Source organism: Bos grunniens, chromosome 28 (assembly GCF_055505025.1).
Source record: "Bos grunniens cultivar Pamir isolate PY7600 chromosome 28, Bosgru_T2T1.0, whole genome shotgun sequence".
Lineage (NCBI taxonomy): Eukaryota > Metazoa > Chordata > Mammalia > Artiodactyla > Bovidae > Bos > Bos grunniens.
In genome coordinates, this window is record NC_141192.1 from 19,975,689 (window position 1) to 19,998,289 (window position 22,601).

Consider the following 22,601-nt stretch of genomic DNA (forward strand, 5'->3'; position numbering starts at 1 on the left):
AAACAAACCAAAAATCAAAAGTACTAGCACTTAGCCCTTTGTAACCCTGGGGGTTTGAAGGGTTTCAGCACAATTGAACCTCACCCTTGTACATGGAGCTGTCAAGAACGTGGGGTGCATTACCAAAGACGTCGCTTAATACAGTCCTGGCCCTTCCTCTGTTGGACTTAAAATGGTTCAAACCATTATATTTCTTTCTTTCTTTTTTTTTTTGGCCACACTGCAAGACGTGTAGAACTTTTTGGACCAGGAATCAAACCCTTGTGCCCTGCAGTGGAAGTGCAGAGTCTTAACCCCTGGGCCACCAGGGAAGTCCTCAAACCATTATATTTGTGAGGACCCCTGCTTCTGGGACTTCCTGATTTAACAAGAAAAGAATGTAATTAATTTAGTGATGAATCAGGATCAAGAATTTCCACGTTTCACTTTTTTTAATAGTGAAAATCCATAAGCGTTTAAAATATTCTGAGACACACCTAGCTTAACAAACACCATGGACCTTCTTGTATCTGTGATGTCACGCACAAACCAGCCAGCACCTGAGTGCTGGTTGGCCCCCTTTGGCACTGGAACACAATAATTTATTAAGCTTCAATACTTAATAAGTGTGCACAAATATCATGCAAACGTACAGCCGTACTCACAAATGAAAAGTGTATTAGAGTCTTAGACGTATGCAAAACATCTTGTAAACAAAAGGGAAGAGGTTGGTATTTTCTGTACAAAATATGCAGGTTTTCCTTTTTTAAAAAATAATCTGTAAGATGCATCATACTTCGGGCATTTTCAAAAAGTGAAAACTGTATAAAAATAAATATTCTATGTACAAACACACACACAGGCCAATCCCAGGTTAGAGGCATCACTGCAAAACAAAAACAAACACAGAACAACACGGGGTTAGTGTCTGTGGGTGTTTATTTCCCTTGTGGGAAGTGAGGTAGGTCTCGTTCTGGGTTGGATGGGAGAGCTTTGGGTAGGGGACGTGGGGGAGCCGGGAACCCCCTCCTCCAAGACCCTGGTGCTGACTGTCAGCATCCAGTGGGAAACTATTTAACACTTTTTCTTTCCAGTCATTCCCCTCATTGGTCACTAGAGGGCACTTTCTCTCTATGCAGCCTTTGGAGGCCTGGCTGTTGAATTAGCAAATCTTCCCAGAATGAATTCATGATGTGAATCAATAGACATCAGGCTCTCTAGCTGCTTCTTGCTTCTCCAGCTGCTTCTTGCTTCTCCCAGACATTGTACCTCTCGAGAGTAGCTTTTCTTCCCCTGCTAAGCTCAATCATTTCTATCTCCTAACCATCCACAGCAACCCTGAAGAAGAAAATCTTTTTCTTAGGGGACACACCTCTTTCCTGCTTCTTGGAGCTTTAACTAGGTCTAGGGGAATTAACCAAGAGGATGAAGTGACAGACAGATTCCTGGGGAGGAATCTCCCTTGAAAGCAGAGCTTTTCCTCTCTCTGGCTAGGGGGTGTTTTAGGTACCTGGGTGAGTAGATGCTCAACCTACAGCTTGGTGTCTTGGTGGTTTCATTGCTTTTACCGAATCTTGTGAGCTAATGAGATGGTGGATACTTAGCCAGAGGAGTGGATTCATCTCACTGTAAGTGAGTGCTGTCACTGGGCAGGACTGGATTAGTTAAGCACAAACTCTTGAACAGGTAAGGATCTCCAGCTCGTTAATGAGAATGAACCAAGATCTCGAGACAGTGGTGGTTGAGGGCTGTTGAAAAGTCTCTGAACAGGAGGAAGGTGAAGGGAAGCCATAGGTGGGACTGCATGGCAGGTGCTGCCTTTTCCAAGACCAAGTTGGGTTTCTGGATTAGGAAACCAATGGCCCTGGTCATGTCGGGGAGCCTTGCACATTGGGGGCCCTGGATGAGTCGGGTGACTATGTTGAGGGCACAGCCCTTTGGTATCAGGTGGCTTTAATGGTGACAAATGCCAAAGGCAAGTGTGAACAAATGAAACCTCCCTGTTGGTAGGAACTGTGGGACTCCAAGAGAGGGTAGGCAGGTCTCAATGTGCAGAAGCATGAAACTCTGACTATTTAAGTTCAAGAGGAAGGGTTGAATGACGAGCTGGCAGGTCTCTGTGAGGAGGTATAGAATCCATATGACTTTATCCTTAAAGCAACTGAGATTTCCTACATCTGGATAAACGTCATCATCTGGCTTAAATGGCCTCTTATGAACACTATGAGACTAGCTAATGATAACTGATTTTGAAACATGGTTTAGAATTCCTTGTAGAAGAAGTATGGTATAAATTAACCTCAAGAAGCATAAAGATGTCATCTGTCCAGGAACATGGAAATTCCATACACTGGGTTTGCTGATGCCCTAAAAACCATTTTTAAATGTTCTCAAATGCATGCAGTGAGTGGAATGTTTAACGGGCACCCTGATTTTGGGACTGTTCCTTTTTGGACCCATGTCTTGCTGCCTCATCTGCAGGAAGGCCTGGAAGGGAAATCGTGCATGCTTTATCCCACGGCAGAAAATGGAGCCCACGTACAACTCTGCCCTGAGGCCCTGGAACCCTGGGAAAGCTTACCTTGTTCCAGCAGCCCTGGACTGGCAAGCCATCTTCACCCTGCAGTGAGGAAGAAAGGCAGACGGCTCAGACTCACCGGGATGGCCCAACAAGCAGCAGGATAAGGGGAACAAGGGCGCGGCCCACCTGATATTGTCTGTTTCTCTTCTCTACCCCAGGGCCTAGCCTCGGAAGGAGGCAGGAAGCAAGCCCGCCTGTCTGCTTGCAGGCCGAGCTCACGTGTAGTGACAGCTCAAAGCTGAGATGGGCTGTCCTATCGCCTGTGGGCCCGTGAGCAGAGGCGACCTGAGCGTGGTGGAGAGGACAGTCCGGAGGCCTGCTGGTCTCCTCTCTGGCTGTACTGGGTGTGCAGTGCCTGTGGGCAAGCCACTCAGCACCTGGAGGCTTCAGTTTCCTCCTCCATAAAACCTGGGGAAGGTGCAGCTCTATGGAACGAACACACCCCACTCTCTCATTCTCTGATTTCTCTCTCTTCCTTAGCAGCTGGGGGCGGACATCCAGGCAGCTCCCATCTGTTGATCAATAAGGAGGAGGAGGGTTGATTTCGCAGGCTTTCACTGTGGGGCTGAGGTGCCTTCAGCAAGGAGGCGGAGCTCCCAGCACAGCCTTTGCTGTCTCTGGGGACTTGGGGGGCTGCGCAGTGGTAGGATGAGAACTCACCAGGGGCCACTTGTCCCCTCTGCTGGTGCACCCGCTGAGCATCTGAAGCCTCAGGACATCCTGAGTCTCCTCCGCCCGGCTGTCCTGGCTGCTCTGGTGCGCCCTGGGGGAAACTAGAAACCCCTGAGGAGCAGGCAGGGAGGATGAGGCTGAACCAGGGCAGCGATCTGGTTCTCAGTCTGAGTCTATTAGAACTGCAGCCCAGGTTCTAGAACTCCAGGTTCCAGGGCAGAGAAGGAGATGCACACAGGGTTTCAGGAGACCCGAGCAAGTGGTCAGCCCCCGAGGGGCTGGAATGGGAGCCCCCTATGCCTGAACCTACTCATCCACCCATGACAGGCGCGGAAACTGCTCACCTGGAGCCCAGCAGACAGCTGGCCCTGCACGGGTGCTGAAGAAGTCTAGTTACCTTGTACTAAAAATCCTGATCAATAGCGCCGCCTCTCCCCCACCCCCGCCCCTGCCGCCCACTGCCCCACGCCCACAGTAACACAATGCAGGAGACGGCAAACAGCAACAACGCCAAACAAGAAAGGGAAGGTACGTAAACTTCCACAGCAAAATTAAGACAAATGATACATTATTGGAGAAAATGCCAATTGCATTAAAGGTCAAATCAAGGTGACTTTCACCATCCCTTCTGGGTTGGGGAGGTTCTGCAGGGGAAGGTGGTGCATCCCAGGGTTCCATGAAGACCTGGGTCCCGTTTCCCAGCCCGCCATCGCGCAACACTTCCCATGGACTCTGGGAGGGACAGGCGCCTCCGCGGGCCACAGCGGCTTCCCATTGGCACGTGGACGGTGGCAGGGGGGACAGAGGAGGGCTGGGCAGGCAGGGAGGGGGTGCAGTGGCAGTGTGTGGGTGAAGAGCAGGGTGAGGAGCCAGGGCTGCAGCCGGCAGAACTCAGATTTCGGGATCCTGGAAAAGGCTGTGGTAGAAGGGATGACTGGTTGATGATCAGTGGAGGTGCCGTGGAGGGCGTGGGAGATTCCATGGCTGAGAAAGGTGCCTGTGAGGTGCATGCTGCATGCTGAGGATTCAGGAGACCGGGCGGGGGACAGGAAGCAGCCACTCTATCAGCTTAATCTGCCTCTCCTGGTCCCTGAAAGTCCCTTCAAGGGGCTCTGTGGTCACCTGTCAGGGTCACATAGCATCTCTTCTTACAGCTTTTTCTCCTCTGTCCCAAGATAATTCCTGTGTGACCCTGGAGTGGGGATGTGAGGCTGGGAATTCTCATCTGACAATTACTGGTATGAAAATAGCTCCACGAGCTCCAAACCTCCTCGGGAAATTTAGGGGGGGCAGGAAGCTTGTGAGCAAACTGCCGTGGAGTGAAGGGCCATCTTCTGCTTCCCCCATAGTGCGCTGAAAGGATTGCTGTAGAAGCCTAGAAGGTCCCTTCCTGGAGAGGGACTGGACCTTGGGGAACCAGAACTGTAGCCACTTAGGCAGGTCTTATGCTTGGGAGTGGGTCCCCGATGTCTCCCTTCCTCCCTGTCTCCTCCCTTCCCTTCCTTAACCACATTCTCAACCTTTCCATGTTCTTTTAGACTTTTTGGTGGCAAACCACTGAAAGATAGGGGAAAAAAAGAGGAAACCAAGGGAGGGTCTTGCAGCATCTTCTGGGATTCAAGCAGAAAAGGATGAACCCTCTAGGATCTAGAATCCTGATTTTGGACTATCCTTTCGTACTGGGGTGTCACCTGGACAGTGATCCCAGGTCTGTGCTGGAAGGTCAGGCAGAGTACCCCCTCCTCTAACTTTGGTTCTAGAACTCCTCATTCTTCCCTGTGTTTATAAGGGTGTCCATCTGTCCTCTGCTAAATAGTGAGATGTTGGTGTGGAGAGGGACATGGGGCCAACTTGGGCATCTCATTCAAATGTTCATCCAACTAACTGCAGTGTGTGAAGGCAGAGAAGTCACAGTCCTGAGAGCTAATGCAGAGACTCTACTTCCCTGGCTTCCTTTCTGGTGGCAGTTTTGTCTAGAAGCTGTTCTGAAAGGAGGGTCCGATGCAGCTAAAGCTGGCATTGGGTGGGCAGGACCAGCTCACATTAAGGTGATGGGCTTTTGAAGCAGCTGCAAGAGGAAGAAAAAGAAGCTTCCTGGCAGACTTTGCATGCAAGAGGGGGCTGTGCAGGAGCCCCTGAGGGCCAGCCAAGGCAGGGTGACCCTTGGTGTCCACAGAGTGAAGAGGTGGGAAGCGGAGGCCAGATGGAGGGAGCAGGAGTGTGGAGGGCAGTTGGAGAGGCACACAGGCACAAACCACACACGTGGGGAAGGCCATACTGGCCATGCAGGCAAGGGAGGGTGATGCCATACCAATGGGCACGGGGCATCCAGTCCGTCCAGCCCTGGTAACCCCGGCTCCCCTTTCTCTCCTTTAAAACCTCGGTGTCCCTGTTCACAAAACCAACCACGATGATTATTTCGGTCAAGGCTGGCCAGCTCCGCCTGTGGCGTGGAGAGGCCCAGTCTTATCCTGGCCAGGATGCAGGACCCTTAGGGCATCTACAGGTAAACCTCAAACCCCAGTTGATTCCCGCCTTCCCAATTCAGCCTTTGTGCTCTCTCTGGATCCAGGAATGTTGAGCTTGGCGACGTGTCCTTCCAGCCCCCTCTCTATTTAGAGACGCACTTGGCGTCAACACACACGAGCTTCAACTTAATGCATCATAATTTCAGGACCTTCCAATGGGTTGAGGGACACTTGAGAAGCCCAGCAGATGTGCCATGAATCATTCCTCATTGGCTGTTTTGGGAAGGCTTCCTGGGGGTGTGTGTCTACTGACCTTGGTCTGCAGTTTTGCAGGTTTTGGCCGGATGGCTGGTGGGCATTGAGAGGCTGTATATAAAAGCCCCTCTCTGGCCTCGTTCTGCCCCGTTTGGGGCAAAGGTGACCCTCAGGAGATGCTAGCCCTGGCGTCCTGCATCCTGACCAAGTGGGAATTCAGATGACTTGGACTGCTGGCCACAGAGGTGGCCCCAAAACAAAGAAGGCAAACAGGGGTGGTTCACAAATGCTACCCTGGCTTCCAAAGCCATCCCGGAGCTAAGAGCCGAGGCCTGCTCCCAAATCCCTTTCCATGTGGTGTCTCCATTTCCACACATCAATTGTTCAGCATCTTCAAAGGGAAGGGATTTAGTGGGAATTGCTTGCAGCTGTGGTTTTAAGGCAACACCAACAGCAGGCAGAATTTCATCGGCCACATGAACAGACCAGTTTTGGTGGTGTCAATGGAGTCATTCGGTTTTCATCTTAGTTTATTTGCCTTCTTTGTTTCCAGCTTGCAAACCTCCAGGAAAAACCAGAAAAACCAAGTGATAGATGGAAACATACCAATGGACAGGGGGCATCTAATCCAGGCGCTCCTTGGTCTCCCTTATCCCCCTTAGGCCCTCTAGAGCCTTTCTTCCCCCTCTCCCCCTGTAAATAATGGTTTAGTCCAAGAAAAAAAAAAAACATCAAAACTTTAGGATCATTCATGTGTTAAGGTTAGAGACAGAATAAAAAAAAAGAGGGGAAAATAGATTCTCTCAATTAGGATAGTCTCCTCAACAGGATTAGGGATCAGTGTCCACCCCACCCCACAAAGAACCTGAGTATTTGGCTAAGGCAGGTGTGTGTGGGTCAGTAGGGCTGAGAGCCAGAGGTGGGAGGAAGTGCAGATGGGTGATACTAATTCTGAGCCCGGAATGCATCTATATAATGGACAGGGGGACCCATTTCCTTCTCTTTGAGGGTTCATTTTTTTAAGGGATCTGGAACTTCCCTGGAGGTCGAGTGGTTAAGACTCCCATCTTCCAATGCAAGGGGTGTGGGTTTGATTCCTGGTCGGGGAACTAAGATCCAATGTGCCACACAGCCAAAAATAAATAAAGATCATCATAGATCACTCATATTAGAGAAAAAGGGTCTGCCCTAACAGCTTTTGTCCCAGTTGGGTCCATCCCTTTGACATTCTCTTAGGAGGCAGGGTGATTTTGTTCAGAGCCCTGGTGTGTGTGTGTGTGTGTGTGTGTGTGTGAACCTGGCATGCAGGCACGTGCGACACACATGGTAGTACATGAGCTTGTGTGTGTGTACAAGTGCATGTGTGTATGTTGTGTGTCTAGGTTCTCAGCTGGGTCCTCCCGTTCTCTGGCCCATCCTGGTCTGAGGTCATGGGCAGCTACTTGTATACGGATATGTTGACTCAAGGAATTCATTTGTTTCTGAAAAGCTTCAGCAAACATCATCTTTCTAAACTGAACCCTATTTTACATGTGTCAAGGTCACTCTACATTTAAAGAAGGGCTGTGGGAAACTCTGTGTAATGAATTTGAGTTGGGGTTTTATATGTGGGATTTCCTTATGAGGGACCAAGCATGCCCCTGGGAAGTCTCCCTGGAGCTCTCCTCTATTGAAGGCCGGTTGTCTCAGGCTTGGGGGCTTCCACTGTGTCTCGGGGTGGGTAGCCTAATGGTCAGAGAGAAGGCTTGCAGCTGAACGGGATTTGCCTCTTCTCAGCCGCGAGACTTTGGGAGCTTACTTAACCTCTCTGAGCCTCAGTTTCTTCATCTGTAAAGTGTGGATAATAGCACCTCCCTCAGAACATTGTTGCGAGGTCTTTGTGCACATTTAGTGCTTAATACTGGCATATAGGGATAAAGGGCTTCCCTCATAGCTCAGTTGGTAAAGAATCTGCCTGCAATGCAGGAGACCCAGGTTTGATCCCTGTGTTAGGATGTTCCCCTGGAGGAGGAAATGGCAACCCACTCCAGTAGTCTTGCCTAGAGAATCCCATAGACAGAGGAGCCTGGCAGGCTACAGTCAATGGGGTCGCAAGAATCCAAGAGTTGGACACGACTTAGTGACTAAACCACCATAGCAATAAAGAACTCGCCTGCCAATGCAGGAGGCGTAAGAGATGCAGGCTCAATCCCTGGGTCGGGAAGTTCCCCTGGAGGAGGAAATGGCAACCCACTCCAGTATTCTTGCCTGGAGAATCCCATGGACAGAGGAGCATGGCAGACTATAGTCCATGGGGTTGCAAAGAGTTGGACACAACTGAGGCGACTTAGCACACACGCATGCACTGGCCTATAGTATGTGCTCAGTCATGACAGCAGCTTCATAATAAGAGCAGTAACAGTCGTCACTTCTTGTCAGCCACTGTAGGAGCCAAGGCTGCCGTCGGAGGCTGGGCCTCCTGTCTACAGCGTTCCAGCAGTGGAAGGCTACAGGGTTCCTTAGAGGGAGGCAATGGATAAGAATACTTAAGATGTTTCTCCAGGCCTTTGAAAATTACCCACATTTCTTGATTTCAGAGGTTACCTGCAATTGCCAACACATCCTTCTAAGTGAGTTTTCTAAAATGCAAATGCCTACTTAGTGTGTTTAAGAGGAAATGTGTCTATGCATCTTAGGTGTCATGGCATTGGCTCTAAGATATGCCCACCGATGAGGAAATCATGGGACAGTTAACCTGCAGACAGTGGACAAGCGAAACCACTTGCTATTTGGATGAAGAAGCCCTGTGGGAAACTTTCTCGGGAAGGTGCCCCTTATACTCTGGGTGAGGCCAGCACAAAAGTGAGCACAGTTCCTTAAGTTCAGAGGGTGAGCACAGCTCCAGGGAGTGGGACTCTGCAGGTCCTGATGATGGGCCTGTGGGGGGCAGAGGGTTAGCCGAGGTCCCTTCAGGATGGGAAACTTGCACTCTGGGCTGTCAGGTTCTAAGGGCACAGGAAGTGGTCTTATTGGGTCATCAGAGTTGTAACTTCACCTACATCCTCGCTGCTCCCTTTCCCCAAAGAGGACCCCTCTGCTTTGGTGCAGAGGGGTGTCAAATTGGTATGGGAGGGGGGCAGGCAGAATCAAGTAGCAGGGTGTTCTTAAAAAATGAACAACACTGCTTTTAGAGGAAATAAACTGAAGCTGGAGGACTGGAAGGGAAAGGATGAGGCTATGGGATTATTATAATGGGTGAACCTATCTAGAGGGAGAAATATTCAGGGAGGAAAGGGAGGAAGAAGCAGGCCCAGGCCAAGAGAGAGCAGATGGGGGAGAGGAAGGAGGCAAGGGGACCTGGGGAAGCAAGATGCAAAAACGCATGTGCACCCACATGCATGCACGCAAGCATGTACATACATGCACACACATGCACTCTCCCATACACACACACCTGCACACACACACACACACACACACACATTGCAGACGGCACCTCTCGGAGAGTGACAGAAGCTGCATGAATGCTCCCAGACCTTTCAGTTGGCTGGTTTGCAGGAAGCTCCACAGTGAAACCCAATTTTCCTGATGCCCTGATTGCCAAATTCACACCACCCTTTACCCTGTGATGAATTTTTTCATCCTAAACGTGGCTCTCGGGCTAAATTCACAGAGCTGTTAAGGGACAAGGAGAATGCCCCTGGTGACAAGGACAGACTCTTTCCCCTGGCATGTGTGTCCCCTAAGAAAACCGCCTGTCTTGGCCTCTGGGCCTTGCCCACCACCATGAGGACCGTCCTCCTTCCATGAGCAGGAAGGAGGCCCCAAGACCATTCTCTGGTGGGACTTGGAGTAGCTTGTTCTTAAGGCTGTGTCTTGGGTCACTCGGAGATAGGATAACAGACCTGGGGCACCCATCCGAGCCTCTCTGATGGGGTGCCCCAGGTGTGACGTGAAGCAGAGTTTGGGAGCCCCCTTCCATAGCCAGTGGGCATGAAGGACTTTGAACATCTCCAGCTTCACCTCCACAAGCAGTAATGAAACTTCCAACCTGAGCATCACCTAAGCACTTCTGGCCTTTTCCCTAGACCAAAGTGTCAGCCTTCTGAGTTTCCAGGTGCCAGAAAAAACTGGTCATGGCACAGAGCTGACTCTGCTTGGACCTTTCTTCATTTTGGAGGCTTTTATCACCAAGCACTCATCTCTCCCCTCAAAAGCCCCATTAAGGCCAGTGGTGTGAAGAGGTCTGAAAGAGGAGGCAAGCTGTCGGGGGTACTCTTCTAGGACATTCTGGCTCCTGAGAGTCAGATCTCTTGGACGGAAGAATTATCTGGCCCTTGATTTGGAGACCTGCCCTTTGGAAGAAGTCTACTGGTTTTTTATGAGGCACTCCAAGGAAGGTTCGTGTAACTTGCCTGTTTTCTGGACTTGATTTTTACTAAGTGACATATTGCTAATTTATATGTGGGACAGGGGAGAAGTATATAAAACCTTAGAATAGGATCTGGAGAAGAAATATTTTCCCACTGAATCATGGGGCCTCAGTGGCTCATTCAATGACCTCGGTTCTTTAAGCATCAGAGCCACCAGCCTCCCACCTTCTCTCCATCTGTGACAAGGGCATTGAAAAATTTTATTTATCGGCTTCACTGCATGATGTGTGGAATCTTAGCTCCCCAACTCGAGCTCCCTGCATTGGAAGGGCAGAGTTTTAACCACTGGACTCCCAGGGAAGTCCTGACAAGGGCATTTTCTTGCCTCGCTTCTGCCTCTAGAGCCACACAGTCACCACCACTGGAAAGATTGGTTTTGTAGCTTTCAAATGGCCCAGTGCCTCAAGCCAACTGAAAAGTCTTAAGAAAGAGGCTTAACAAGTATTAATTGAACATAACAAAGAAAACCAGAACACTCCAGAAATAAATTAGAAAGGAGGTTAGTATGCCAACTGAGAGGTGGAATGATCAATTATTTTAGTGGCCTGAACTCTCGGATGCCAGTGTTGGAGGTGGGCTTTCCAGGCCGCCGTAACTGGCTGGCCCATTTCTGGAAGTGGGTCTGTTTATTCCAGTGGTTTATTCTGAGCCTCTCTGATGGGGTGTCCCAGGTGTGATGTGAGGCAAAGTTTAGGAGCCCCCTTGCATAGCCAGTGGGCGTGAGGGGCTTTGAACATCTCCAGCTTCACCTCCACAAGCAACAGCGAAGCAACGATGGGCTTTTCATGGACAGTCTGACAGGGTAGTTTTGCCTTTCCTTTCCTGTTCATAGAATACATGGGATAAATGGATTGCTTCTGACCAGCTGTCAGAAAGGAAACTTTAGGAATATGGAACTGTTCAGTAAATCCATCTTAAATGGAAGAGACTGGTGCTGATGCCAGATATAAATGTACCGATTCTGGCATGTTCTATTCATGAACGCTCTATTATCAGTGTTCAAAGACGAGGCAGAAGACCAGGCTTCTGCAAGTCCCGTGCTCTGTGTCTAACTCTTGTGGGGACTCAGAACGTCTTATCATAGTTTGGAGCATGTTTCTCTTGTTCTTCCTACTCTTCTTCTACCTCTAAGATCCTGGAATATTATTCCCACTAGAAGATGCTCTTGGCCTTCTAGGGGATGTGCACCCCACTGAGAACCACCGTGACGAGGCAGCCAACAAGACGTTCTAGAAAGGAAGCAAAGGCCAGCCCTTGGTGAGATGTTGTGCGATGACTGCTCCTGGGCACCAGTGTGCCATGAGGCTGTCAGGTGGCTGTGGGTGCCGCGGACACTCAGGACTGTGTCCTGGTGAAGATGGCAGAAACCAAAGGAGGAGCAGGGTCCTGAAAGCCGTGACTCATGTCATAGTCCTGCCGACTCTTTCCAAGAGAAACAATGGCTGGGATCCTTTTAAAAGGCTTGCCTGTGTACAACAGTTGTCTGCTTGTTCTTGGAGCTGGGATTTATTTTCTCTCTCACCAGTGACCTGGGATGCCTGGTAAAACTGGGTGTCAGAAGACGAGGACTCGGCAATGATGGATGTAAAAATCTCGTTTAGGGGCCCATTATCAGGGCAACCTAGAGAGAGCTGGGCTTGTGACTCCTGTCACTGAATGGCAATGCTAATCTGATGGCCGCCCTGGGACTCAGCCTCCCCTTTCCTCGTGGAAAAATACGTGCTACAATTTCAGGATTAGGTCCCTAGGCTCCCTGAGTGCCACGGATTAAGCCCCTCACTAGAAAGTCTTTTAATTTAGAATGATTTATCAGGAAAAACTGTATTTCCACATTGAGTCAGGAATCCCCAGTTGGTCATTCCACCTCGCCATGAAGACATTAGTGATCAGAGCCAAAGTGTGAGGACTCAGACTGACCCGGTTTCCTTTGTCCCCGGGTGGTCCGTGTAAACCCTGCAATAAATCAGAGAAACAAAAACATGTTAAGGAGAAAACACAGGATGGCCACACAGTCCTTCCTTCCAGGCTTAAAAACCTCTTTGCTGCTGCTGCTAAGTCGCTTCAGTCATGTCCAACTCTGTGTGACCCCATGGACTGCAGCCCACCAGGCTCCCCGTCCCTGGGATTCTCCAGGCAATAGTACTGGAGTGGGTTGCCATCGCCTTCTCCAATGCATGAAAGTGAAAAGTGAAAGTGAAGTCACTCAGTCGTGTCCGACTCTTCGCGACCCCACGGACTGCAGCCTACCAGGCTCCTCCGCCCGTGGGATTTTCCAGGCAAGAGTACTGGAGTGGGTTGCCATTGCCTTCTCCACATAAAGCTCTTTACTTTATGTGCCTAATTCATCAGAGACAGGTTTCATGAGCCCCATTTTAAGGAAGGGGGACAAAGGAGAATACCTGCTCAAGGAACTTGACCTAGAGACAGATAATGAGTTATGGGTAAAGTCAGACACAGTTCTGGTTTCTCACTCTGCAGCCAACACCCTGGCCTGGGGTCGGGTTCTTCTAGATGGGAGCAAAGACTGCTCCTGGATAGGCAGGTGTTTGCATGGCTTTCCCACCTGCCTCTTCTTTTTTTTTTTTAATTGGAGGATAATTACTTAACAATAATTGTGTTTGTTTCTGCCATCCATTAACATGAATCAGCCATAGATATATATGTGTCCCCTCCCTCTTGAACCTCCCTTCCACCTCCTACCCCATCCCATCCCTCTGGGTTGTCAGAGTACTGACCAGATTTGAGTTCCTAGATCCCACTTGCCTCTTGCTATAAAAATGACTCCAAAACTCCTGAGCCCCTCTTTTCAAGGTGCAAGTTGTTCTCTATTATTTTTTCCTTCAATTTTTTTTATTGTGGTAAAATATGGCCCTACTGTTAAAGAACCTGGCTTTCAATGCAGGATACATAAGAGATGTAGGTTCGATTCCTGGGTCAGGAAGATCCCCTGGAGGAGGGCATGGTAGCCCACTCCAGTATTCATGCCTGGAGAATCCCACGGACAGAGGAGCCTGGCAGGCTACAGTCCATGGGGTCGCACAGAGTTGGACATGACTGAAGCGACTTAGCACACAGCACAAAATTTCCCTTCTTAACCATTTTCAGCATTCAGTTCAGTGGTATTAAGTACACTCATATTTTTGTGTAACTGCCACTACTTTCCATCTTCAAAACTCTTTTTACCTTGCAAAACTAAAACTCTATATCATTAGACAGTAACTACTCATTCCACCTTTCACTCAGCGCTCTACTTTCTGTCACTATGGTTTTGACTACTATAAATACCTCATATAAGTGAAGTCATACAGTATTTGTCTTTCTGTGACTGGCTTATCTCACTTAAATGTCCCCAGGGTTCACCGTAGTGTAGAATGTCAGAGTTTCCTTCCTAAGACTGGAAAATACGCTACTGCACACATATACCACGTTTTGATTATTCATTCATGTATCTACAGACACTTTGGTTGCTTCACATTTTTAGCTATTGCAAACAATGTTGCTGTGACTAAACCTCTCTACAAGACTGCTTTCAATTCTTTTCCTCCTTGTCTTCTGCTGGAGAGGGATGTAAAGCAAAGACTGGCTGGAGGTGTCGAAGCACTGCCGAGTATGGAACCCAATTAGTGTACGACCTTCAAGTGGGTGGGAAACCAAAGTCCTGCCCCTCCCAGGCAGCCGACTTCTATAACCCAGCAAGGAGAAGTCCATTGCAAATGGGAAGCTGCCTGTCTTGGGAGATGTCTCCCTGCCGTCTAGTGATCTGGACGTGGCTCTGTCCCTGCATGAGGGCAGGGGCCATGGCACAGTCACCTGTGAGACCCTCACTGCATCGAACACAGAGGCCTTCAGGGAAGGGGCTCAGCCATGTGTGCCAGATGGTCCGCACTGGTGAGGACCTGGTTCCCTATCAGGGGCCATGGGCCCCGGGGTTTGCCTGGAGCAGAGCCCAGCAGGGGAGTGCTAGAGAGTGGGCTGGTGGCAGTTGGCTGTTTCATCTGTCACAGAGATGAGAATTCTCCTCGCTTGGCCCTGGATTTTTTGCTCCAGGCCCTGGGTATTCTGTTTTGACAGTGCTTCTGTGGTGGGGGACCCGGGCGGGTGGAGCCTCTGACCCCACGAGACTTACAGGAAGCCCAGCTGCTCCCGTTGGTCCTGTCATCCCAGGGTCACCTTTGCTGCCCTGAAACCAGAGAAAGAACACATGAGCCTTCCCTGACACGGTAACCTTCCGACAGCCACTTTCTGTTTTCATACGAAACCTGGGCAACCTCTCCAGTCTCCTCAAAGAGCCTCCCAGGAAGTAAGGGCTGGTTGGAAGGTGGGGTGACTGCATGGACTACACGCCCTGAGGAGGGGGCTTGGGAGCTCCTCTCACCCTTCTTCCACAGATCCTGGCCTCTGTGGACCGTGTGTTTGTTAGGGCAGGGGTACTGGCTGGCCAGAGGCAGAAGCAGGGAAGGACAGCAAGGAGCAGGAAATGGGCATGGGCAAGGCAGACAGGGAGAGAGAGGGAGAGGGGCAATGGGGAGAGAAAGAGAGCTCTGATTTCTCTCCGAAGCTGCAGGTGTCACCCCTCAGAGCAGCCACCCTGGTTCTCCAAGTGGCTGCAGAGCTCGGGGAAGCCCACATCTGTCTCCAGAAGCTCGCTCCCCCACCCCACCCTCCCCACGTTGTGTGGTCTGAGAACCAAAGAGACAAAGCCTCTCCTGTGGGGAGAGTCAGCAGGGTGGGCTTTCTGCTCTTACAGGTGTAAAGCCCAGCAGATGCCCACTCACAGGTCCAGTGCCCATGCCAGCCCTCCAGTGATGCCAGGCCCTGAGAGTGTGGAAACCAGGCCTGGTTGGGAGGAGTGGGGAGCTTTCCTCCCCCAACCCCTGCACAAGCCCACTGCACTGGTTGCAGGAGAGTGACCCACGAGAGCCGGTCTGATGCGCAGGTCTCCTGGCTTCTTGACATCCCCAGGATTTCTAACACCACCTGGCACCATGTTCTGTGCTGTTTCCCTAAGTTACTGCAGAGTTCAGGCATGTCTGGTGACAGCAGGGTCTGGGGCCTCGCCAGTCACCTGTGACCGAAGCCAGGTGACCAGAAACTGAGGGGAGGAAGCTCTCCAAGTCTCTGTTCACTTGTAGTTACAAAATGAGCACCCCAGGACCTCCCTGGCAGGGGTAGTAGTTAGGACTCAGAGCTTCTACTGTAGAGGGCATGGGTTCGATCCCTGGTTGGGGAACTAAGAACCCACAAGCTGAGTGGCACGGCCAGAAAATAAATGAGCACCCCAGGCCTGCTGCACCCCCACAGGCTGGGAGGATCATCAAGAGAAGACATGCATGAGGCGCTGGCTGGGTCTAGGAGGAACAGATGGGGGCTGAGACGGCTGGGCTGACACGGTGGCCCTGTGGGTCGCAGGAACCAGGACTGAGGGCCTGAGGCAGAGGAGGGGCTGAGGGGCCCCTGGTCTACCTCGCTGGGCACTCACCCTCTCTCCCTTTGGTCCCGCTGGGCCTGGAACTCCGATTGGTCCTGGAGTACCCTGGGGAGGTGAGAAAATGTGGAGGTGAGGGCCCTGATGCTAAGGGGAGCCCAGGATCCCCGCCCGATGCCTGGAGATGAGCAAGGTCCAGAGGCCCAGTTTTCAGGGTTGGCGAGGCCCGGCTCGTGCAGGGTGGTCATTGGACTGGGCCGCGTTCCTGTTTGGTTTTGGGGGCCTCGGGGAGAGAGCTCTCCCCCCTGCCTCAGAGCCAGATTTGAGGAAGGAAACCCTTTCGCTTCACAGCCAAGCTTGCCAAGGCTGAAAACGGCAGGAGAACGGTTGCTTAGTTTGCTCCCAGAAGCGCTCGGGAGGGAGTTGACGCCATCCCAGGGGTGGGGAGGCTGGGGGCTGGCACGCCTTTGCTGACGCAGCTCCACATGCAGCGGGAGGGTCTTCATGCCACAGAGACCGATGCAGATGCACACACAGAGGCAGGCGTGGGAGGGTCATTCAGCCATCGTCCACCCCCACCCCGCCCCCACTGCGGGCCCTGGCCTTCAGCCTCTGGCCGGGCCTTCTGTCCCCATCCCAGGCCCTGAGGGACAGGCTGGATTGGAGAGTAGATTAGTGGATGTCTGCTGACGCTGGCCTGCCGTGGAGGTGTGACCTACGTGCCCCTGACTTGGGGCTGACTTGAGGTGTGCCCCACAGGGCAGTGGGGGTGATCAGAGCTGTGTTGCTTAGAAACAGAGTGGGGCTTGCTAGGGCATAATTAAACATCTCCAGGTTCCTGATTTACAGCACTGCTAGGCGAAACCTATAATTCAGAGCTTCCTATTGCTCAGCCTCAGTGATTGTATTTCTTGCTCAGGACATGAGGACTGGGCCTGGGCCTATGGGCGGTTCCTGGTGGTGCTGGGATGTAGCTGTGACAGGTTGGGTGGGAGCAAGTGGGCAAAGGCTGATTTACTTTAAGTGGAAAAAAGAGACATATGATATTCGCGGTGGCCCCTTTGAGGGAGGAGGGAAAGATGTGGATGTCTGTGGCAGAGTGTCAGAATAGCACTCTGAAGTCACTGGTCAGCTTCAACTCCTCCCTCAAAGGCCTATAAACTGCGATATTGGAGAAGTTTCTTGGTTTCCCTAAGAGTCCGTTTTCCCACCTGTAAAATGGGAATGAGAACGGGAGTGTCTGCCTCCCAGGCTGCTGCCAGGTTAGAATGGATGAAAACGTGGCATGCGTTTGGTTCTGGGCCTGACACCTAGGAAGTGCCCAATAAATGTTAGTATTGGCAAGACAGGATCACTCTTCCTGTAAACATTTTCCTTTAACTTTCTGTTATTGATTTGATGAGAAAAAAACCTTCAGGTTCAAAGGGGACAGAAAATATAAATGTATACATTGCACTGCTCCCCTCTGTCCAATATGAATGGACTAGGTAGTTGAGAGGAAGTCATGGTTTCTCTGATTTCTGCCACAGATAATCCCTCTAGCTCAGACTGGCCACCTGGGAAAGGTGTGCTGGGTGCAAGGAGGACAGAGAGAGAGGGACTGTGGTGTGAGGCAGATGTGGTGAAGGAATGGATGTCAAAGGCTCTCAGAACACTAAGCTGGGACTTGCCTATGGCTCATCTATGCCCCACCCGCCCTCGCCCGTCAGTGCTGGCCTCACCCACATACATGTGGCTGCACAGGACTAGAAAGCCCTTGTGGGCAGACAGGAGATGGACAGAGCTCACAGGATGAAGACAACACAGCATGACGGGCACATACAGACACTGTTGTGTTTGGTGGGGATGAGTCACGGCCCAAACCCCTAGGGCTTGAGTCCCAGGCTGAACTCAGCATTCCTTTAGGAACAGATTCTTTGCTACTGGAGCAGCCTCCCACCCCACATCCAGTGGTCTTGAAACTCAGATGTGAGGACCCTGTGTGCATATATGAACAGGGAAATGGAGATGAAGGCCTATGGTCTTTGGTCAAGAGGCCTAAATAAGCACTTGTGAACTGAGCACAGATGTCACTTTTTGGTGTCGGTGGTGGGATAAGCCATGATTTATTGAAAAAAAAAAAAAAAAAACAAACACGAGGCCACAGCAAGACAGATGAAAGGGCTTATAGGCCAGGAGTGGGGTGGGGTGGGGGTGGGTGGAGGGGTAATGGAGAAGTGACACTCACCGGTGGCCCAGGCCTGCCGTCCAAACCTGAAGCTCCCTGGACAAAGGGAACAGTTTGACCAGAAGAAGGGGAAGGGAGGAATGGGAGGGAGAAAAAGGGACCAGGGAGGGGAGAGGTGAGTGAAGCAGTGACTCTGGACAGACATAAATGCTGGTCATCAAACAAAATGGGAGAAATAAGCTTGGGAGGACAGGTAATGTATTCACATGAAAACCAACAAAAACATGGAGACACTGAGTGCAGTGTGGCCAACTGCTGAGCAAGCCGGATGGAGATCAGTGCCGACGGCCATCCCAATCCTCTGTGCCCCCTGCTCCCCTTTCTCCTTTCACCCTCTCTCAGAAACCTCTCTCCCAAGAGGCTGCAGTGTTCCAGGGAAAGAGATACAGAAAGTACAATCATGGAGAGGTGTCTGAACCAGAGCGAGTGCATCCTGCTATGGCCAGTCTTACTTGGGGAAGACATGGCAGGTGGGGCCCCGGTAAGGATGGTCTTCCTAGCCTCCTCTGCACACCTGCTGATGTGAGTCCACACTAGGGGACCCAGGCGGCTCAGCTTTGGATTACGACATCCAGTAGATGCTGGCCTACTTCAGCTTCAACTAGGTGGGAGGAATTGGGCCTTGAATGATAATACTCATGCTGCCTGACATTTCCCTGGCACTTTACAGTTGGCAAAGCTTAACACAAACTCAATCCATTCATGTTATCCCAGACAGGGCCTCTTTTATGGGAAAGAGGCTTTAGGAGCAGCTGATTGCTCGTAGGACAGAGGTCTAAGGCCATTTACCCCTTGGAATTAAACTGGCTGGCAGGGGGGATGCTATTAAGACCCACTCACTAGGCAGCATCCAGTGATATGACAGTGGGAATTAGAGCTCTCGCTCCTGCGCTGGGCTATGATGCTGCTCCTTCAACCACCTAGGAGAGCTGATGACGCCGACATGACAGCCAGGGAGAGAGTAGCTAGGACACTCTAGGCTAGTGAAGACTGAGTTCTTGAGAATGGCTTCCAACTGAGCCTCAGAAATGAGCCTAGGCCTCAGGATTTTAAAGGTGGGGGAATACCCCCAGGAAAGAGGGGGGAAGGGAGCTTTTCATCCTGGATGAAGGATATCAGGTGGTAGGATCCTTCAGGGCCTCGCTTCTCAGTCAGGGGGCTTCCCTGGTGGCTTAGATGGTAAAGAATCTGCCTGCAGAGTGGGAGACCGGGTTCAATCCCTGGGTTGGGAAGATCCCCTGGAGAAACAAATGGCTACCCACTCCAGCATTCTTGCCTGAAGAATTCCATGGACAGAAGAGCCTGGTGGGCTATAGTCCATGGGGTTGCAGAGTTGGACATGACCGAGCAACTAACACTTTCACTTTTTCACAGGGCCTTGCTTCTCAGTCCTAGGACCACATAATCCTGGGACTGATCTTGCTTATGGCCTAGAAAGTTGTGGTTCTTAACCCTAGCTACCACGTCAGAATCTCCTGGGGGTGATGTTAAACAATACAGATGCCTGGGCCCACCCCAGCCCAATTCAAACAGAGTCTCCAAGAGGGAGTCCTGGGGAATAGCACACTTGAAATCTCCACGTGATTCCAGTGTACAGCCCGCATGGAGAATCTCTTCTGCAGGGTAAATAGGAAGAACTCAGTAGGATGTGCCTGGAAACACAGGTTGCTGCTGTATGAACTAAAACACGGAGGTGAAGCCTAAAAATAGAACTTGAGCTAAGCATCCATATACCTTGTCTATGCAGTGTGTATATATATATGTATGTAATTTATTTATTTATTTATTTTTTGCTGCATGTGAGCCTTCTCTAATTGTGGTGAGCAGGGGTTATTCTTCATTATGCAGAATGAAGAACATGGTGCATGGGCTTCTCGTTGTGGTGGCTTCTTGTTGCAGAGCATGGGCTCTAAGCTCACAGGCTTCAGTAGTCAAGGCATGTGGGCTCCGCAGTTGCAGTTCCCAAGCTCTAGAGCACAGGCTCAATAGTTGTGGTACATGCTCCAGGGCATGTGGAAGCTTCTGAGACCAGGGATTGAACCTGTGTCCCCTGCACTGGCAGGCGGATTCTTACCCACTATAAGACCAGGGAAATCCCTCTATGCAGGATTAATACTGAGTTATCTTGAGCGGTCTGGAGCAGAGGGCATGAACTGGAGGTTTTGGGGCCGTATGTGGACCACTAACATATTCTATATGTGTTGTAGTATTGCAAATAATTTTGACTTAATATTAGAAAATGAGATATTCCATCAAATGCCAGATGTCTGGCTTCCTTAGAAAAGTTAGAGTATGCAGAAATTCTGGACCCTCACTCCCCTAAGGCAAGTCAGCTGAACTGAGCAGGGATTGGGCCTTTTAAGAAGAGACACACGGTTTCCAGGAACCATAATCCCCACTGCTCCTTACTGTCCCTCTGAAGTCCATGTTAATTGTCTTTTATGAATATTGTTTGCTCTGCTGTTTTCCTAAGCCAGCAAAAGTACTTCTCTGTTCCCTTGTCTCTATCAAAAGCTGAAAAATTAAAGACAGTTGGATCCTTTGTCTTCCCTCTGGCGCTTTCTTTGTTTATATTACCTGTTTGGTCTTCATGTCAACCTCTGACTGAATTCCCCAATGTTTACTAGGGTCGTTGGGGCCAGGAAAGTGAACAAGGAGAGGTTTGTGGTTGAGTAGGGGACTGGAAGTCTCTCTAATAGTAAAAAACACTTAATCATTCTGGACACAGCTTAAGACATGGGAAAAGTGTCTGCTAAAGTCATCAGTTACTGTAGTCTGTCAGGCGAAATCAGCTCCTTAAATATTCCCACATTTGATGCAGTAATGAGGTGTAATCATACCTTTTGCTCTTGCTGTTTGGTCACTGTGATTACATTAACCAGACCTTTTAGCCCTGCCAAGCTGGGGCAACTGGGCTTCCTATCGTTCCCCTGCTTTTTTACGGTTTCCTGGAGTGGGAGCTGGCCTTGTGCTCGGGAGAGAGGAAGCCCCAGTAGCTGGGAAAAGCTCTCTTTGCAAGGCTGTGGCCTCAGTAGAGGCTCAGCTTCTGGCCCAGCTGGGCCATTGACTTCATCTGTGAATTCAAGTGACTCACTTTTTTCTCCAGACCCATTAATAAAATGATTACAGGGAATCCTAAAGTTTCCTTCCAGATCTTGAAAAACAAACAATGTGTGCCAACCTCACTGGGGTGTGAGGGAGGGTGGAGCCCAGGGCTCTGGGGAGGGTGGTGACGTGTGCTTCCCTGGAGACAGGTAAGGCAGTGACCAGGCCAGTGGGGTTCCCACTGGAGCTTGGGGCACAGGAATTCACTGAGCCCAGGCCCCACATCTGGAGATGCAGAGGCCTGCCGAGCAGCCCCCACCCTGACCTGGGGCCTTTAGCTGAGATTAGAGAGCTCAGAGAACCGAGACGTGAGTGATCTTAGCCTGCTGGGACAGGAAGATCTGACTTTTTGCAAGCTTTTTGCTGTGGCCAGTGCTTAAGAGCAGAGAGCAGGGGCTCTTTGGAGTCTGCCTGGGAAAGCAGGAGAGAGATGGAGAACACTCCACTGTCCCAGCACTCTCAAGTCCTCTAAGCTCGGCCCCGGTAAAGGGAGATTTTTATTGCCTCAAACGAGCATAATTAGGACTGAGCACAATAAGGCTGTTCTTGGGCTCCCTCTGGTTCTCCAGCTGGGTACTCCTTGGGGTGGGGGTGGGGACTTATCTTATTCAAATCCACAATCCTCCAGAACCTAGGCCAGGCCCAGCCCAGAGGAGGCCCTCAGCAAGAGAATTCGAGCCCACAGTCTAGTCCAGGTGGGAAAGCAAAACCCCATGGAGCTCCGGGATGCTCACAACTTTTGAACCTCGAGTTTTCCAGTGGTCTTTCCAGGGGCCCTGCTCAGCACCTCCTCAGGACCACCAGGCTGGGCTCCTCACACCAGTGCGTAGGGTCCACGATACTTACGGGTAATCCCAGAGGACCTCGGTCTCCTTTTTCTCCCTGGACGCCCTTTTCTCCTTTTGCTCCATCTAGTCCTGCTTCCCCCTGCAGGGAAGGGAGATGGGCGAGATCACAGAAGAGCATGGCCCAGACAACTCACCCTCGCATTCTAGGGTTCTGGAGACAGGGGTGGATGGTGGGGAGGGGGACAGACAGAGGAGGGAGGAGGTGGAGGTGGCTGATCCAGGGGTGGCTGGCTGGGGACTCCAGGAATCACTGAATTCTTAGCCTGGCTCCGCTCATGTTAGAATCCCTTGTGTCTCTGTAGTAACTTTGAGGTCCCCAAAGGGAAAGGGGATGGCAAGAGAGGAGACAAACCCACATCAGCTCCAGGTCAGGCATTGGCATAGATGACTATTTGCATAACAGAAAAACTGGGACGCTGGGGATCCTGGCTGGCAAATGCCTGAAATGCCGCCACTGGATCCCTGAGTCTCCCAGACTAATCAGGGAAAGAAACTGTCCCCCGAAGAATGTCAGTGCAGGAGACACAGGCTTCCCCATGCCAGCAGTTTGCAGCCTCTTGTATCCATTTGCGATGTTGGGGGAGGGGGTTGGGAGAATCCCAGGCCAGAGTCCAATGGGCTTGGTTCCA

General features: G+C 50.9%; 1 protein-coding gene across 1 annotated transcript in view; it reads right to left on the reverse strand.

Moving 5' to 3' along the window:
- Window positions 1-412: 412 nt before the first annotated feature.
- COL13A1 (collagen type XIII alpha 1 chain) overlaps window positions 413-22,601 on the reverse strand; it is an 83,256-nt gene continuing 61,067 nt past the window's right edge. The window contains exons 29-36 of the mRNA XM_086381542.1: window positions 21,971-22,051; window positions 18,020-18,055; window positions 15,847-15,900; window positions 14,494-14,547; window positions 12,285-12,320; window positions 6,562-6,648; window positions 2,561-2,599; window positions 413-865 (exon numbers count right to left, since the gene is read on the reverse strand). Coding sequence (XP_086237668.1) covers window positions 863-865; window positions 2,561-2,599; window positions 6,562-6,648; window positions 12,285-12,320; window positions 14,494-14,547; window positions 15,847-15,900; window positions 18,020-18,055; window positions 21,971-22,051 — 390 coding nt within the window. The 3' untranslated portion in view covers window positions 413-862. The remainder of the gene's footprint in view (window positions 866-2,560; window positions 2,600-6,561; window positions 6,649-12,284; window positions 12,321-14,493; window positions 14,548-15,846; window positions 15,901-18,019; window positions 18,056-21,970; window positions 22,052-22,601) is intronic.